The sequence below is a fragment of the Grammomys surdaster genome, unplaced genomic scaffold, assembly GCF_004785775.1.
Source record: "Grammomys surdaster isolate TR1022 unplaced genomic scaffold, NIH_TR_1.0 241, whole genome shotgun sequence".
Classification (NCBI taxonomy): Eukaryota; Metazoa; Chordata; class Mammalia; order Rodentia; family Muridae; genus Grammomys; species Grammomys surdaster.
Genome location: NW_021604686.1, coordinates 568,840 through 588,775, shown reverse-complemented (window position 1 = coordinate 588,775; position 19,936 = coordinate 568,840). Strand labels below are relative to the sequence as shown.

General features: G+C 42.3%; 1 protein-coding gene across 1 annotated transcript in view; it reads left to right on the top strand.

The window, feature by feature from the left end:
- The window catches only part of Peak1 (pseudopodium enriched atypical kinase 1), a 57,378-nt gene that overhangs the window by 27,056 nt on the left and 10,386 nt on the right, over positions 1 to 19,936 (top strand). The window contains exon 3 of the mRNA XM_028774451.1: positions 4,656 to 5,398. Coding sequence (XP_028630284.1) covers positions 4,656 to 5,398 — 743 coding nt within the window. The remainder of the gene's footprint in view (positions 1 to 4,655; positions 5,399 to 19,936) is intronic.

The following is a 19,936-nucleotide window of genomic DNA, read 5'->3' as shown; positions in this document are numbered from 1 at the left end:
TATCTTTGGGGAAATGTCTGTATTGGTCTATATTATCTTTGGGGAAATGTCTGTGAATTTCTTGCTCTTTTTAAAGAGTTCTTTGTGTAGTCTAATTGCAGGCTTCTTACCAAATATGCGATGTGTATTTTTTCTTCCCTCTCTTGTTTTCCTTTTCATCTCTCTTTCTGCTCTTCCTCCCTCCCTCTTCTTTCTCCTTCTGGTGTCTATCCAAGGTCTGGCTATGTAGCAAGGCTATTCTCGGCCTCCAGAGTACCAGGTTTACAGGGATGTTGCCAATGTCTGAAGTTTTCTTTCTGCCTTCTTAAAGATGCCCTTTGAAGTATACAAGGTTTTATTTTTATTTTCACTTGTAGCACACTGTTTTGTTATGTCATTTTACACTGGGTGTTAGGCCATTTATTTCTGTGCTTTGTCACATTTCTGAAGTGAGGCTATCCTTCAGTCATGCTTGATGCTCTGGGTTTGAGCCCCAGCACTGAATAATACAGAGTTTTATAGTTTTCGCTTTACTTTGACATCTTTTGTGCATTTTAGTTTATCTTTGTGTATAGTGTGAGATAGGTCTCCAACTTAGGTTTTGTTCTTGTCTCTTATGTTCTGAATATGCTTTCACAGCCCTGTCTGTTCTGTCCTCCACTGAATTGTTTGACAACCTTTGTCAATATAGTTGACCCCTTATAGTTGAATGTAAAGGTTGCTTTCTGACCTTGCAAACCAATTGAATTCATCTACAAGGCACCACACTATCTTGATTACTATAATTTTGGAATGAGCTAAACTATTTTTGGCCACTCTTAAGCTGCTTAGGTTTCCACATGAATTTTAGGGTCCCCACATCAATTCTGCAAAAAATCCAACTGAGATTTTGATGAGGATTACATTCAATCTGTAGGTCAATTTGGGGAATATTTCCATCTTAGCAATATTAAAGTCTCTGATCCATGAGTTTAAACAGACTGCATAAAATTAGTCATTTTAATAATGTGACTGATTTTTTAATAACATGACTAATTTCCATTTATCCTGGTACTTTTTAATTTCTTTCAACGATGCTTTATAGTTTTCAACATGCAACTCTTGCTTAATTAAATTTATCCGTTAATACTTTAGTCTGTGTTGCAAATAGGGTTATTTTCTTAATGTCAGTTTTAGATTCATCATTACAATTAATTTTTGTATATTGATTATATACTTGCAGTCTCACTAAACTGGTATATTCTTTTTTTTTCATTTTGATTGTTAATGACAGGTTTGCATGCAGTTCACACTGGCCTCAAACTCACTGTGTAGCTGAAGATGGTTTGACCTCTTGTTCCTCCTGTCTTCATGCCTTGAGTGCTGAAATTATGTATATACTCCACCTTGTCCAGTTTAGTGATGTGCTGGGAATTGAACCCAAGGCACCTTGCATGCTAGGCAAGTGCTCTACCATCTGAGCTAGAGTCACAGCCCTGACATACTACTTCAAATAAATATTCATATGGTTCCTTGTGCTTTTCAAAATACAAGATTATATCTACATGTTAGAATAGGTTTACTTCTTTCTTTCTTTTTAAAGATTTGTTTATTTTATATATGTAAGTACACTGTCAATGTCTTTAGACACACCAAAAGAGGGCACTGGATCCCATTACAGATGGTTGCGAGCCACCATGTGGTTGCTGGGAATTGAACTCAGGACCTCAGGAAGAGCAGTCAGTGCTCTTAACTGCTGAGCCATCTCTCCAGCCCCAGGTTTACTTCTTTCTAACTTGCGTGTTTTTATTTGTTACTGTTTCCATGGGTAATGCTTGAGTATAATATAGAATAAAGATGGTAATGACAGAAGTCCTTGTATTACTGACATTAAGAAAGAATCATCTAGTATCTTGTCACCAAGTATAATATTAGCTCTTGGTTTGATATAAAATCTATCAAACTGGGAAGTGGTGGTTCATGCTTTTAATTCCCGCACTTGGGAGGCAGAGGCAGGTGGATCTCTCTGAGTTTGAGCACACTCTGTGCGTGGATCTCTACAGAGTGAGTTCCAGGACAGTTAATGCTGCACAGGGAACCCTGTCTCAAAAAAAAAGAAACACAAAAAACAAACAAAAACAAAAACTCAAGAGAAAAGACAAAAGAAGCTATCAGGCTGAGTATGTTCCCATCTGTCCCAATTTGTTGAGTGTTTTCATGGGAAGGCATTAGATTTATCAGATATCTTTCTGATAAATCTAATTTTGAATTTTGAAAGATTCAAAATTCTTTCTGAATTTTGAAAGGATCATACGAGATTCCTTTTTTTTTTTCCTTTATTTTGTTAGTATAATATCCTGATTAATTACAAGGTGTTAAACCAACCATGTATTCTCTGGATAAACCCAATTTGTTATGGCATATCATTGTGTCTATGATGTTTAAGTGTTGATAGGTTCTGTTGCTAATACTTTAATAGTGTTTTCACTTATATTCATAAGTAAGATTAGTCTCTAGTTTTCTCGGAGGCCTTTGGTTTGATTGTCTAGGTAACATTGCTCCTATAAAATTCAACCTCTTCCCTTCTACTGTTTTAGAAGAGCTTGCAAAGGATTGGTAATAGTGCTTTGGTTTAATATTAAGCATTTGGTAGAGTTTATCAGTGTTTCCATCTACGTGACAAGGAAGTTAGTTGTTAGTTGTTAGTAAGTTAGTTAATTCATTGTTAGCTGTATGCTAATAAAGGTTAAACCCAAGAGTTTGTGCATGCTGGGCCAGCACTGCACCAAGCCACATCCCAGTCTTAAAACCCTTGTTCCTTTAGAGCTATATATTCTTTCCTTTATTCTCTCCCTCTTCTTTCCTGTCCCCCACCCCCACCCCCATGCATTCTCTGTATATTTTTGTGTTTAATGCAGCTTTCTTCCTTATAAAAACACTGTTATGTGCTGTTAATGGAGACCAGAGATCCTTCAGTTTGCTGTATATATGTGGTAGTTAATAAATAGTTTATTTAAATTCCTAGGTATTCTTAATCAAAGTACTATATATAAGAAGTAGAATTAATCATCGTCACATCAATTCTCACCATTGATATTTCTTCAAGGATATGTTGTAGCAAAACAAGCCAGCACACGTTAGCATCCTCAGAAGCATCTATGTCTGTGACTTTCCTCCTTGCTGTGACAAAAGCAGATCCTAGAAGACAGCCTTGTTTTAGCTCACAGTCTAAGAGGACAGCCTAGCTTGGTGGGGAAACCATGGCAGTAAAATATATGAGGCAACTTTGTACCTGCAGCCGGGAGGTCAAGAGGGCACTTGCCTACCATCTTTTCTTTTATTCAGTTCAGGGTCACCATCCCAGGTATGGTGCTGCTCACATTTGGAGTGGCTCTCCCCACCACAGTTAGCCTCATACAGACATTCACAGATAAGGCCAAAGGCCTCCTAGGTGGTTCTAGATCATATCAGGTTGATAATATTAACCATCACACCATCCACTTACTTGAACTCTGTATGATTATAAGTGGGAAAATGTATTTATTTCCTAGGACTGTTGTAATAAAGCACCTTAAATGGGTTGTTGAATGCAACAGAAACTTAACCTTTGACAATGATGAAGTCTAGGGACCTGAACTGAAACTTCTGTCCACAAAACCACGCTTCTTTTCAGATACTGAGTAGGATCTATTCTTGCCTCTGCCTGGCATTTAATGATGGCCATCCGTCTTTGGCATTTCTGGTTTACAGTTAAATCATTTCTGTCTCTGCCTCTGTCACCACATAGTGGTCTCCTTATTTGTCTTCACACTGTGTTTTCATCTTCTTAGGATACCAGCCATATTTGATTGGCACCTTCCCTAACCTCAGCTTTATCATATGAGCAAAGACTTGATTTCCAAATGAGGACCTATTCATAGATACCAGGGGTTAGGGCCACAACATAATGCAATCCATAACCAGACATTATGTTCTCCCTCTATCTCTCAAGTAAAGGCCTCATTTTTAAAACATGGCTAATTTTAGTACTCCTGTAGAACTTTGATGATATATTTCTATCTTTAGAAAGTAATGTCTTCTCTCTATTATGTAAAAAACAAAGTATCACTGAACCTTTGTGTGCTTTGCCTTCTAAACATAACTATTAGATCCATAAATTATATGTCCATATTTTTAATGTAAGGTGCTACATACAATATAAAATTGAAATGATACTGCAAGAAACAGAAGAATATTTTGTCAGGCTCTGTGCAGTGGTCTCATTGCTAGTTTCAATTCTGTTTTCAGTAGGACTCCAAGGTATTTTCTTGATCCACAAGTGCTGTCATCTCTGCTGTCACATGCAGATGTTTCTAGTGTCTCTTCTTTCTAGTCCTGTGGTGTGGTGACAGCTAACAATATTATTGGAGACAGGACTGGAGAATCTGGATTCCTTTTGAAAACAAAGCTCACCACCTAAACTCTGACAGAGAAATGCTGAGACACAATTCATCTTTGTTACTCCAGTCGAGCTTTGGATTCATACCTTCCATGTTCAGGCGTTAGCTCCTTGGTTTCACATTTCATTTCAGTCAAAGCATTGACAGACGATTGCTAGAATCCCCGTGGCTACATCACACATTTCTACTTGTTTCAATTATGAAATGAGGTTGACATTTTTGATTCATTCTCTTCTTCTTTCTTTAAAAATGATACAGGACAATCTAGAGCTGCTATGATACCTCCCAAGCACCCAAGGCATCCCAAGGGAGCGTTGGATGATGCCATTGCCTTTGGAGAGAAGACAGACCAAGAAGTATTGAATACTTCCCAGCCCACACCACCCCCACTGCCAAAGAAAATGATACGAGCCAATACAGAGCCAATCTCCAAAGACCTTCAGAAATCCATGGAAAGTAGTCTTTGCGTCATGGCTAATCCCACCTACGATATTGATCCCAACTGGGATGCCAGCAGTGCTGGATCCTCTATTAGCTATGAACTCAAGGGACTGGACGTCGAGTCTTATGAATCCTTGGAGAGACCTTTGCATAAGGAGAGACCTGTTCCTTCAGCAGCAAACAGTATCTCCAGCTTAGCTACTCTCAGTGTTAAAGACAGATTTTCCAACAGTATGGAGTCACTCTCCAGCCGACGTGGTCTCTACTGTAGACAGACTCGAAGCATCCAGAAGCCACAGAGACAAGCACTTTATCGAGGACTTGACAATCGGGAGGAGGTGGTGGGTAAACTCCGAAGCCTTCATACAGATGCCTTGAAGAGACTGGCAGTTAAATGTGAAGACCTCTTCATGGCTGGGCAGAAAGACCAACTCCGCTTTGGAGTGGACAGCTGGTCAGACTTCAGGCTAACCAGCGACAAACCGTGCTGTGAAGCTGGAGACGCGGTCTACTACACTGCCTCGTATGCAAAAGATCCACTCAGTAACTATGCCGTCAAGGTAGGAAAATACTGAAAATCTCACTTTAATATTTTCTTCTTTCTTTTTGAGACAGGATCTCACCATGTAGCTTCGTCTGGCCTTGAACTCACTACATGCACCAGGCTGGCCTCAGACTCATAGAGATCTGTCAGCCTTTTCCTCGTGAGTGCCTAGCCTTACCTTAATCTTAGTCATCACCTTGTTACCAAAGCAGGTCTGTTCTTCCTTCCCACTCTCCCTTCCACTGTGTGAAAGTGAGTGAGCGTCCTGTATTAGGAGATGGCCTACTAAGCAGCTTTATTACTGAAAGGAAAAATAGACACTAAGGAAATACGGGGAAGTTGACATTCGGTGGGAGACTGGAAGGACTGAGACCGAATGCCTGACGAGAAGCAACCTAATGGATAGAGGGTCGGTTCTGGCTCGCAGTAGGGTAGGATACAGTCTGTAGCGGTGGGGAAGACATAGCAGGGCTGGCTGGTCACGTTGTTCCTTAGTCAGCGAGCAGAGAGGGAGGGAGCACTGATGCCCAGCTAACCTCCCTTCTCTCAGTCTGGGCCCCAGCCTATAAGGGCCCTACTGCCCGCATTCAGGCTGGGTCTTTCCTAGTCTTTTAAACCTTTCTGCCAACACCCTCATAGTCATACCCAGAGGTATTTTTCCATGGTATTTATAAATCCCTTCACATTGAGAAAGAGCATAAACCTATAACAGACGTTAACACAGACTCTTCTTAAAAGAAGTACCCATTAAGCTTTGGCAGTTTGCAGTGGTTACCTAAAAGAAAGAAGCCTGTGGTGTCCCTTCACTCCATGTTTCTGTCTTTATTCTCTACCAAGTAAGAGATCCTTGCTTACCCCTCCGCTGTAACTCGTGTGCTTCCTGGGAAACACTTTTATAGAAAAGGTAATTAATACTCAGTGTTCACATCATGCTCACAAGGATCTTTTTTCTCCATTTGACACATGAGGTAGGTTTTGCTCAGTGTGGTGACTCACTTGCTTAAGGTCACACATCGAGGAGCAGAGCTAGGATTTAAGCAAAGATACCAGGCCAGCAAAAGGCTCATGGAGCAAAGATATCAGGCCAGCAAAAGGCTCATGGAGCAAAGATATCAGGCCAGCAAAAGGCTCATGGAGCAAAGATATCAGGCCAGCAAAAGGCTCACGGAACAAAGATAACCAGGCCAGCAAAAGGCTCACAGAGCAGAGATACCAGGCCAGCAAAAGGCTCACAGAGCAAAGATACTTGCTACCAAGCCTGATGACTGAGTCTGATGAGTGCAATCCCTGGGACCCAGAGAGTGAAAGGAGAATATAGACTCCTGCTCATGCGCTCTCCCTCCCTCCCCCCCTCCCTCCCTCCCTCCCTCCCTCCCTCCCTCCCCTCTCTCTCTCTCTCACACACACACACACACACACACACATACACACACTTCAGATATTTCTGACTGTGCAGACTATACTTTGCCATGATGTTTATACTTTTTAAACACATCAACCACTCCAGACAGCCCAGTACTTTGAGATCCCCAGGCCACTTGACATTGAGTGTCCTTGTCCAGTTACACTCACTGCCAGCAGTCAACCACAAGTCCCGATAGAACTTCGGTGTGCACTCTGAGCTCCCAAAGGCTTGCCTTCTGATCCTGACTTTACCATCTAGTAACTGTGTCAGTAACAACAGCTGTCCTTGGGGCTGTTTGGTACGTAAGCTGCCTTTGGCTTCTCCCCTACTTTACGAGAGTTAAAGTCTTTGGGTCTCACAGACGTTTCCTCTTCTTTAGATGTTTAAGCGGTAAGCTATGTACTTTATGGGACTCTGGTGGTGACCAATGAGGTAAGACACGTGGAAGGTGCTAAGAGCACAGGCTGAGTATAAAGCTCTCCGTTCCCACTGCCTCCTCTCACTGACTCTATTCACTGGTTCAAAACCAATTAACATATCTAAATGACTTTTACTCGTTCATTCAGCTTACAAAGGCCAGATGGCGTCTTAGTAAATGAATGGGCAAGGTAAACAATTGGCCTTACCTCCCCATCAAGGCGTGTTTGGACCAGCTCTTCAGCTGGCTGCATTCTGCAGTTTCACCACCTCCACCTCTGACTGTCTTGACCTGATGCTGCACCCCACACTTTTAAAATTAAACCAAGGGATAAACTGTGGCGAGAAGATATGGACTCTAGTTAATATATTGCTGTTGAGTATAAAAAGACATTTTGAGATTCTGTGTAGCTCTCAAGAGCTATTATATCATTTGGGGTTATAGTACCTTATCTATCTTGGGACTTTATTGCTACAAGATCACCAATGCAGAATGAGTACCTATTTCAGAAAGGGGCATAAAACTATCTGTTCTTTCAAAACAATTGAGAAGTGGGGCTTGACTAACTTTATGTATTATTGCCATACAATCTTGTCTCTTTCCTAAATCAATGGTGTAGTATTGATTTCTTTGCTTGTAATAATACAAAAGCAATCTCAAAAGAACAGGTGGCAAGTGATTATATACTGGTAGTTGTTGGCAGGTCTGGGAAAGAGTGTTTTACACTAAATACTGAATATAAATGTCTCTTTGAAGACTTTCCGGGCATTTCCAGAAGTACCTAATTGATTTACAATCTTAAAGGGATAAATTCTAAGAGCTCTGAGACCCCTGCATTTGAAGAGATGAGCAAATGAAACCAATGTTTGGTCCAAACAACTGTCTTTACTGTTTGTCTTCTTAAAATATCCCCTCCCATATTAGTGAATTTAGAGGAGCCTAACAGATGGGGCCGGTCTCTTAAAAGCAAGTCCATTTGAAAGGTAAAGAATTGTACCTACATATTTACTGCAGTGGTAAACTATTAAAATATTTACTTTGTATCAGCTTTTCAGTCTGCCATAGCAGTATCATAGATTGGTTAGGTGGCTTAAATAAGCATTCATGTATATGTGTGTGTGTTGCTGGGAATTGAACTTAGGGTCTTATGTATGCTAGGCAAGCACCTGACTACCAATCAAAAGCGCTAGCCCAACAATAGAAATGGATTTTCTCATGTTTCTAGAAGCCGAAAAGTGCAAAGTCAGAGTTCTGAGTTGGTTATTCTCTGATAAGGACTATTCTCTCTGAGTCCTCACATGTGATGAGAGTCACTAAAAGAAATGTCTTTTCTTAAAATGACACTGGTCCACTAGTATGCAGGTCCCAGCCATATGACTTATCTAAGTATCTCTTTCGTTGTGGGCTGTATCTTCAGATACGGCCTCAATGTACTTCAGAGCTTCAGCGTGTAAACGAAGAGACACAGTTTAGTCCTCCATCCCTCCCTCTCATGTCGTTGTCACAGGCTAATACACCCCAACTGCCTTAAAAGTCTTATTCCCAAGGATGAACGCCACAGCCCTTAAAGTCTCGCCTACATACTCTCTAAATGAGACATGAATGAAACTTAAGGTACGAGTCAACTTAACACAGCGTTGCTATCTGTGATCCTGGGAAAGCTAGACAACTTACTTGCTTTCCAGATACAGTTGTGCACAGGCATAGGCTAGACGTTCCATCCTGAAATGTGAGAAATCAGAGTTAAGAGAGAAAGGAGAGATAGGTACCAAAGTCCAAATCTACAAGTCTCAAGTGCCTGTAACTCATAAAGATGCTCTCATTTGATACTCTGTCACTCATATAGCTCCTCAAAAAGGCCCTCTACCCTGAAGCACTGTGTATCCCCACCCCCACCCCACCCCACCCCCACCCCCAGCTCTGTAAATCTAGAGAAACAGGTTCATTCTTTGCTGACACCTAAAAGGAAACAGCCCTATCCGTTGGACCCTTAGTAAGAAGAACAACATTGATATTTTTTTTTTAGTCTTTTTTTTCTAATGTGTATGTGGCATGTTTACATTCCCACATGAGTTTTTGTGCAGTCCATGTGTGTGAGTGCCTGCAGAAGCCAGAAGGCAGCACTGGATTCCCTGGAACTGGAGAGTTACAGACCATTGTGAGCTGTCTGATGTGAGTGCTGGGAACCAAAGCCAGGTCCTCTTTGAGAACAGTAAGTGCTGCTAACCTCTGAGCCGTCTCTCCAGCAGTGGTCGTGATCCCTTTATCACCTCCATGGCTTTCTTCCTTTTCCTTACAGAAGAATGTGCATGGGCAGCCAAAGAGCTCCAAGGACCAGGCCTGTAGAATTCAGAATAGCTGCGAGTCTTTCCACTCCTCTTTGGACAAAACTGTACCCACACTGGCTCTCTGCGCTCATGACCTTGTCCTCGTCCCTGACTTCTGCTGAGACCTCTTTATCAAATGGCTGGCTGGCCCACACCCTTAGTGTCCTGTAAAGAACAAGCTTTCAAGCCTGCTGTGGAGGTTCACACCTGTAGTCCTAGCACTCCAGTGGCAGAGGCGGGAGAATCGGGAGTTCAAGCCGTCCTCAACTCAGCTACACAGAGTCTGAGGCCAGCCTAGTAGGCTACCTGAGATCGTGTCTCAAAACAAAACAAAAGATTAAACATGCATGCCTTCTGCACTGTGATCAGACCAGATAGTCTGCATCTCCTTTCCCCTTTTCTATTGACCTGTGAGCCGTCAGGAGAAGCCAAGGTATTCCTTCACTGCCTGACTTAAACATAGCTAAAAATCCACTTTCATCTCATACGTTCTCTCTTCAACAGACCATGAGAACACAGTGCAGTCTCAGGCTCTCTGCCACTTTATGACATGGGTCACCTTTCTCGGAGTTTCTAGTAATGTGCTCTTCTTCTCCCTCAGAGGCCTTAGCACCATCTCCTTTAACACCTGCATTTCCTGCAGCTGTCACGTCACACTTATCCAAGGCTTTTTCTAACATGCATTTTAAACACTTTCAGCATCTACTTAGTTCTAAGGCTGCTTCTGGAACATTCTTAACTATTGTTGGAATGGTACTTCCACGGTTTTTGTTTACTTATGCTGATAGAAAAACTGTCATAGACTCCATGACTTAATTCTCCAAATTCTAGAGTCTAGAAAACCCAAGGTCATTGTTGTGGCCGACTTGGTTTCTGGTGAAGGTTTTCATAGGCGTTAGAGACAGCCACCTTTTCAATGCATCCTGACATCATAGAGAAAGCAGCCGAGCTTTCAGGTGTCTTTCTGCTACGAGGATATTACTGACGTCATATGAGGCTCCCGCTCATAACGCGCTTAGCCGTAATTGTCTCCTTACAGCCCTTGTCTATGGGAGACAGTACAGTCCGTAACCGGTGCTGATGTTGCTCTTTGTTCTAAAATGAGTGGTTTTAATTTTGAACTTTTACTGAATTTGAAGATTTTTCTATCATTTATTCTAAGTTTTCTTCATCATGAATAACTTTATTTGAATTTATCATAAACTAAAAGGCATTTTAATACAGAATAAAGAGCTTTGAAGTCATCCGGGCCCACATTCTGAAATTTATCTCTATTATTAAACAGGTCAAGGAACTTCTTTTAGTTTTTACATCAGCAGAAACTGGCTGCCATGCCTAGCTCATAAAATTGTTATAATACGCATGGCTCTGTAGTGAAACTGCTTTCATAAACTATAGAGTGCATGTAAAATACAATGAGATAATGTATTGTTGTCAGCGGCACAGGAAAGGCAGTCCACACTGTATAGGTTACTCATTAGTATTCTTTAATAGTAGAATTTGTCTCAGCCTCATATTTAGATAGGTTTTATACTTAGATATTTTCTTTCTCATTACTTCAAAGATGTAAACATCTTTTTTTCCCCTTAAGATTATAAGAGAATGCTACAAAAATGTAGCAACCTCAAGAATTTCATTGATGTCAAAATTAGAAACAAATTAAGCTCCTGATATTAAGGAAACAATTTAACAAATTAAGGCACATTATCCCAATTAAATGTTTGTAACCATTAAAATTGGTGACTATAAAGACTATATAAGATGAAAAATGTTTATCTTAAAGTGTCCTAGAATACCAAATAGTAGGAGCACACCTTTGTTTAAAATGACCTATAGAATAGAAGGATACAGTTAAATCCAATGTGAGAGTGGTGGTCACTTTAGATGATTCTGATTTTGTTGAAAGATAATATTGTGACTATTCAGTGGCTGGGATAGACTAGAGCATTCGAGGTTCTAGATCATCACATTGGGGCTCCTAAAGGCACAGGTCCCCTCAGTTATCCTTGGCTACTCATCTATGTCCTCTACCACAACATAAATAGCTCCCGCTTTCATGTGCCTCAGCTTTCGCACATGCTGGTTCTTCTGCGTGCACTGCCCTTCTCCTGGGAGACAGTGTGACTCAATGAAGAATTCCAGCCTTCTGATCTACAGATGACCTAATCCATAACTCCCTGAGGGACCCTCCCTCACAGGACCATCTCCTTACCTACAGAATCAGAACTGCTGGCAGTGAGCTCTGGGAAACCGTATTTGTAGCAGCATCCCCCACGGTGGTTTCCCTATAGAATTTTTGAGGCCTGTTGACGAAGCGATTAAGAATTAGGTTTTAAAGTCAGAAGAACTGGGTTTAACTTGGACTTTACCCATAGCATCCTGGCTATGTTTCTTTAGCCTTGCACATATCTTTTCTAAGTCTAGTATAGTTTATTCTTAAGTCTTATATTTAAGACTTACATATCGTCCTCTGTCACTGTAGGCAAGTATATAGCAAGAAGCTTCTTAAGCTTAAGCGGGGAGGATTTATTTTGACTCACTGTCTGAGACGTCAGTCTATCATGGAGGGAAGGCTTTATGGCTAGAGCAGCTTGTGGCTCTGGTGGCAGAAATATGATCCTACTTGCTCACATCTCAGTGAACCAGAAAACAGAGAGAGACTAGGGCTAGACACAAGAGTGGGCTATAATCCTCCAGGCCTATCCCCTAGTGACCCACTTCCTGCAGTGAGGCCCTCATGCTACAAGTTCTGCAACTTCCCAACTAATGTCATGTGCCAGTGCAGACAGCTGAGTCTCTCTGTGCTCATATCCTTAGCCATGAGAGATGCTCTTGTCCTGTCCTCCTGACCTGTCCTTTATGCTCCTCTAACCACTTCCAGCCAGTGACCAGATACACCGTGTCATAGGCCACATGCTATACCGTCCTGAAATTTCCAGTCAAGTTGGTTTTGTTACTTTTGAATTCATCTTCACTCAAATTTTTGGGACATAGGCAGAAGAGAACCAGATTCTATGCTAGCATGTGACATAAATGGCATCTTGTCCCGTTCTTGATAGAACCCTTGCTTCCCGCTGCAACTTCATGAGCCTGGCCACATTTCTGTTGACATTCTGGTCTCCGGAATTCCCAACCAGACTGACTCACTAAATTCTATATATTACCCTCACCCATTGACCTTACAGAATCCTGGGTTTCTCTAGCCTGCAGCTCCAAACTTCACATTCCTCCTCCCAGACCTATTCCAAAGAATGAAGAGGTCAGCTTCCTCCCAGAAGCCACCCTACTTCTCACTATTGTTTTGTTTTGTTTTTCATCACTTTTTCCCATTTTTAGAACCAACTCCTGAACCAGAAGGAACTTAAGGGCTTTATTTTGGCTCACAGTTTGAGGCCATGCCAGCCCATCCTGACTAGAAGGCATAGGGCTAGGAGTGGCCTGCAGCGGTGGTAGCAGGAACGTGATGCTGCCTGCTCATGACTTGTTAGATTAGCAAACAGAGAGAATGAGCAGGAGCAGAAGCAGCCCTGTAAACATCGCAGTCTTCCCCGCAATGACCCCCTTCCTCCACTGCGGCCCCACAGAAGTTCTACAGCTTCCCAAACAGCCTCAGTAGCTGGGGACCCCATGTCCGAATGCATGAGCCCATGGGAACATGTCATAGTCAAACCATAATAAAGCCATTGTGAGAGAAAAGGGTGACAGGATATCTGGGCATGGTTGGCAGATACCTGTGGTCCCAGCACTCGAGAAGCTAAAGTAGGAAGATCTTGGGTCTCAGGCCAGCCTAGACTACATTGCTAGACTCTGTCCTAAAAAAAAAAAAAAAAAACACAGGACTTAATACATGCATAATGTTATCATGTTATGTTGAACAAATGAGCAGTAATTCCATTATACAATATAGAAACATTCATGTGTCTCTTGCCCACCGTTACTTTTGACATCTACTGCAAGGACCATGGCTTCCTAATTCCTATGTGCTTAGAACCTAGTACAATATATAACAGCGGGCACTGGGTAAAATATTTCGTGACCTTTCCAAAAACAATACAAAACATTATGATATTTTGTGGGTTCACATCAATACATATGCATAAGGCAAGAGCTTTGCCTTCATAGAGCTTACAATGCAGTGAGAAAGCCAAAAATATAACTCTTAAATAAGACAGACTACAATGAAGGTTCAAGCAGGGGGATTAATACAAAAGTAATGATTTTGGTGAAAGTCATAGTGGGAGGGGCCCAAAAGACTGAAAGCCGGGAGGTCGCTAGTGTGTTTTTGCGGTAGCCTAGGTAATTTTGAGTCCACCCACACTGCAGCAGGACAAAGGACAAGAAGGGGTGTGTGGTTGCGAGCTGCCGAAGGTGTGAGCCTGGTCAGTAAGTGCTGGGTGTAAGACGGAGGCAGCAGTCATAGACCTCTAGGAAGGACAGCCCTGGAAGAGTGGCAGCACCCTGAAGCGGAATATAAACCCAAGGGAAGACTTATCTGTAAAGCACGCAAATGACGGCCAAGCTAGACAGGCTCAAGAGCTAAACACAGGAGCTCGGGCCTCACAAGAAACATGACGCCTCCCAAAGAGTTTTCTCATCCCTGGGATCTTGATTTAGTTCAGACTAAATGGTGCTATGAGACTGTTCGTAGAAGGGTTTGTCATAGGAGGAAAGGCCTACACAGAGATGTCACTCAAAGGAGGAGCAATTGAGATCCTGGTCACAAAAGGCAGAGTCCCCAGGCTGAGAGCCCGCGAGGCTGAGGACCCGGGAGGCTGAGGGCCCGGGAGGCTGAGAGCCCGTGAGGCTGAGAGGCTGAGAACTTGAGCCGATTTCAAAACACGACCATGTGTCATAGCGGGGAAGTCTTAGTAAAGGAAAAGCCAAACTGATTCCCACACAAACAGTTACCTTCAGTTCCCATGTTCCTTTGTTCCTCATCCATGTTTTCTCTAATTCTCTCATCTTGGCAGACTACCACCCAGCAGACCAGACTGTCTGGGTGAGCTGCACGTTGGCTGGACTCCAGCCCCTAACTTACTTCCCTGGTCTCTAAATAAAACTAGACATAAGATTAAACTTGAACTGAACCTCCCTGCTATCCCAAGTCAAATCTCCATTGCCTTCTTTGTCTTTCAAAGAATCATAGTAGCCACTAGCCAATCATCCTAATAGACTAAAGTCAATTTTAGAAGGGCCTTCATCATCCTTTGCTAAAGGAAATGGAGGCCAGAGAAGATACCCTGTTTTGGAGAGACAGCAGTTTCATGGTAGACTGACTCCTGAGTCCTAAGCAGTACCTCTTCCCATCGTTGTACTTGAGCTGTAAGATAGGTCCTCATGTAATGCCTTTTGCCTAGAAGAGATTGGGTAGATACTAAGACTTTTTTTCATTTATCTCAACGGATAATCTTTGAACAAATGCTGGCATGGAAGACTGTGTGTTAAATTTAGATGAAGTTGCTTTAAAGAAGATGCTTAATGCTTCACATATGTAAAAATGCAACTAACCTTCAGCTCAGTAGACATGGGGACTTTCCTGTTATTCCAGCAGGGCTACTCTCTTTTCCACAGCCTTGTTAAAAGCTTGTAATAAAGTTGAGGTGAATTGTGGAGACCAGCGCCTTTTATTGCACTTTTTACTCAAATCCCAATTTGTCTTATTTGGGTAGATGCTGAGAAAGCAAGACACTAAATGAAAAGCATTAAGGGGAATAGCTGTTATTGGTGGAAATTTACAACGAATGCACACTGTCTGCACGGGCAGTTAATTACTAGCTTAGTAGTCAGGGAAGATCTAGATGGGAAACCGTTCCCACTTTGACAATTCAACACAAATATATCCAACACTGAAACGGAACAGAAAGTGGATGACCAGTAGCCAGCTACATATGCACAGCCATTCCAGGTTAGTGAGCACCTCGCTTCTTGGCTCGATGTGTGCAGAAGTGTCAGAGGCCCAGCTGGGCACCTGCTCAGAAGAAAGAGGCTTGGACTCGTATGAACTTGGAACCAAAATAGATACCCTAATATGAAAAAAGTCAGAGCTTTGATATTGATGAGGCGAGAGAACATAGTGGGAATTACAAGTTTGGGTTCACATTAATTGAATTCCTAACCTGGGTCCTTAGCTCTAAGTCACAAGTAAAATAGTAAAGACTTACACAGTTGCCTTCTCAAATATCTCCTAGGTTCCAAATGGGTTTCTTAGCCGTGTGACCATTTTTGTAGTAATTTAAGCATTAAAATCCCTGGCCAGCCTGACAAGTCCATAGCAGATTCCTACAATGTGCCATCCTCAGCATGGACGGTGTGGAGGCCCAGACATCGGTCATAGAGTGACATTTCGCCTATTTTGAAGGCCGTTGTAACAACATTGCCTACAGGGTTAGAGGATCTTACCTCTGTCACTAGAAGTAAAGGATACTCCTCAGCAGGTCGAGGAATTACTGTCAAGCAGTAAATGACCTACATACTTAGAACAGCAGACACTGGGTATCAGTTTAGAAGTTGAGGTTTCCATTCTGCACCCCACATTGCAGCTGTGCTTCCATGTGCTGCACCAGAACAGCCCAGACAGGACAGTGCATGTGATCGTCAGTGTTTCTCATTGTGTCCGTCTACAATTCACTCCCTCCAATCCCCATCTCACTTAAGGCTCACCGAGGCACTGTAAAACTCATAGTGAGGGAAGGAAATGAGATTCCCTGCTGATAAAGTGGAAGAAGGCTGAAGGCACACTGGGCCCATAATGGAAAAATAAAAGCTAATGTAGGCTATTTTTGAAGAGTCCTGCATTTTGTAATTATTACTTTCTTTGGGGAAAAGAATAGAAAATTGAATAGAATGACGAAGGACCTTGTCGTTGGGTATAGTTCTGTTCGGTACAAAGTTGGTGAGCCTCTGGGGCAAACTCGTCTCAGCAGACAGCCAGCATTGATCCAGTTTTCCTCAGTCTTGTAGTCAGGTCAGTCATGAGCATTGATTACTCAGGTCTGTCTGCTATTGCCCCCCTCCCCATTATTGTGCCAACTTCCATCTGTTTCATGAAAGCTGTTCGTGTACTCTGGCTGCTCTGGGCAAATAACCAACATAACCACACTGGATTCAATGTAGCTCTTTCTTAGTGTTTTCTATAGGTAAATTGAACATGTTCTGTGTGCCTTGTTCTCTGTTAGGCCCTGAGATACAAGTGTCTGTTCTTAAAGTAGACCCAAAAAATGAGCTAACTATGGTAAGAGAGATGTCCAGGTACAAAAGAGGTTCAGAGCGGTTAGCACATTCTCTCTGTCAGAAGTAACACCTGAGAAAGGCTTTGAAAGCAAAGGTTGGAATCCCTTTGACATCTAAGGGATGAAAACGGGGCCTCAGACAGAAAGGGTAAGGGAGACAGGAATGGGAGACTGGCTAAGATAGACCACCATGGTAAGAATGAATGGAAAGGGGGCAGGAAATACAGTTGTGAAGAGAGACTGCTAGGGTATCTAAATAGGTAGGTAACAGCAGATTTTTAAAGATGGCTCTGCTCCCTGTCAAAGTTATTTTTAAGGGAATTCATTGGAGAAGCAAGGAGTCCCGTGGGAAAGCCTTTGTGGTCGTCTAGGAAGGCAGTCCTGGTAACAGTAGAGGTAAAGAAAGGATGATTCAAAAGATATTTAGGAGTAAAACCAGTAGGAGCTGTAAATCAGTTGAAAGTAGTGAGTAAGGATGGGAAAGAAATCCAGAGTGGACTTGACGCTGGAAAACAGGAAACTGAGCCAGATAATGGAGGCACTCACCAGAAACAGAAAAGGCCAGAGGGTGAGGGTCGAAAGGTTTGGTTGTACTGAATATTAGGAATTCATAGGATAAGACAACACAAGCTATTCAGCCAATGTTTACAGTGTAAGAGTCAGAGACATAAATGTAGGGTGTAAATGCAGGTTTGAGGTCAGCAGCGTACGTAAGGGGGTGCGTGCGGAACAGAATGGCTTGTGAACACTAGCAGTTCAAGATACCCTTGGGACAAAGAATCAAGAGATAGTAGTAAGTGACTACCTCCGTCCATATCATTATGCCACCCCACCCCATGTCTCTGCCTCTTGCCTTAAATCCAAAGGGCAGCAGGCTGGTAGGTCTACTTTCCAGGGAACAGACAGTGAGGACGTTCTGGAAGGGTCAGTAATTATGGACATACGTGCGCTGTCTTTTCCTTCCCAGCTGCTCAGGCTGTGGCTTTGCAGTCACGGCCCCCCACAGTCTACTTTATAAAAGTTAGCTGTCTGGCTTGACATTCTTATTACAAACATAAATGCTTTATAATGACAAATTTGCCTCAAAGGTAGGCAGAGCAGTTGCCATGAGCAACACATAAAATGAGCCCCTGAACTGAAATGAATGTTTGGAATTAAACTTTTCAGATTACGTGTGAGGAACCATTGTCCAGCTCAGATCCCCTGCTGAGACCAGGCTGTGTATGCGTTCTGTGTTTGACCCTGGTTTAAAAAGGTCCTGAGAGAGGGTAATTTGACCCTGATTCTTTTTTGTTTGTTTGTGTTTGTTTTTCCATTTCCCAGCAGATAGCTTGTCAGTGGTTAAAGTGTCCCCGTCCTGTATTTGGAAATCTTGTCAGATTGCTTCAGGATGCTGTGGTGGCTAGTGCTGGAGGAGCTTGCTGGCCTGCTTAGTTGATAGCAACAAGATACTGCTCCTCCCCTGTGTGTTTTGTCAGCTCAAACACGTACCCATTTTCCCTTGAAGCCCCTGCTTTGCACCTGTGCATTATTCATGCTGGGATCAGCTAGTTGCCCTTCGTGACGGTCCCCTGACCCCTCCGGAGAGCAGGGACCAAACAAGCATGCCTGTGAGCTGGTGAGCATGACACCTCTGCACCCAGGGAGGACTCCTGCCAGCTTCCGCTCTTCTCATCAAGTGCTCACTTTACTGAGTGAACTCAGCATCACTAACTTTGATGAATCAGAGACGGACGGACGGATGGACAGACAGACAGACGGATGGACAGACGGACAGACAGACCAACCGTCGTATATTTTTCTCACATTCAGCAGCTGGATTTTGGTCTGGTACAGTGTGCTGTGGTGCCTGGATGCTGATGTTGTAGCTCCCTCTAGTGTCTCTGGGGTGCAGTCACTCAGTTTCTTCTGTTGGAGAGAGAGAGAATCTGCTGAAATTGGCAGCATTTTAAGAAGGTTTTCCCATACAGTTTTCTCTTGTTAGGAATGTGAACGTTTCCTCATTCTGCTTGTGTTTCAGAGCGTGGGGGATGGGACCAGGATCCCTGTGGGAATAGTTCTTCTGAGAGCTCCTTGCGATGCCCCTGTTCAGGCCATCTAGCCTTATATGGAAAGAGTGTAAATTCTTTTCATAAGAGATAAATGAAAATGAGAAGCTGAAAAGCTTATGTTGATCTCAAGTAGAGAAAATATTGGGTAAAGGAATTTTTTAAAAATTGGCAGTAAGAACTTTGTCCATTTATTCTGGAAAGAGTGGTTTGTTCTCCAAAATAACTTTTGGACTAGAAATTTATCATCTGAAGTCAGACCATTTTGAGGTATTTTTCTAATCTCAAGGAGTCAAGTTATTAATATTTGAAAAATGGCTACTATGTAGTACATAGAATAATATAATATTCTTGCCTAAATTAACATCATTGCAGCCTCTATAATAGAGATTTATGAGCTACCTATCATGGGAAATCCTATTATGGAAATCTCCACAAGTCGGTGTTTGGTTGTAACCGGCTTCACGGTTATAAACCAATTAAAAGTGCAGTGCCTCTCCTCTTCCTTCCGCTCTTTCGTCTCGTTTTCATTTGCCCTTAAACCAGATTGGCCCATTAGTCTTCAGCCTGTCTGTGTAAATACAGAGATAAGGAAGTTCTGCCTACTCAGCCTGCTCTCCGGGCAAGCCGTCGTCCTCCCCAGCATCCAAAACAGTGGAACAATTTATCACTTCCTCTTTGTAAGTCACTCTGATCCTTTATCTCACGTTGATCTGTGAAGCCGAACATAAATTCTAGTTGTAGAATCCATGTTCTTATCTACTCCCAAAACTTTGGAAGACTTTATAAAAAAAAATATGTATGACTACTTCTGTGTTTACATGCAGATAAAATTAAAATATCACAGTTAGGATAGGATATCTCCTCTACATTTGATCTTGAACCACCTGATGATGAGGTTTGTTTGGTTTTTCCAGTGTAACTTGACAAAGTAAAAAGTAAAAACTTGGTTAAACCATTTTCCCATAGAAGTAGGATGGTACCCTTGGACTAGAACATAATGCTGATCTTGGCATCAGTGGTGGTGACCTTGGCTAGGTGTGCTGGCCACAGGTGTATGTAATCCCAGGATTCTATGTAGCTAGATGTAATTTCTTTTTTTTTTTTTTTTTTTTTTTTTTTTTTTT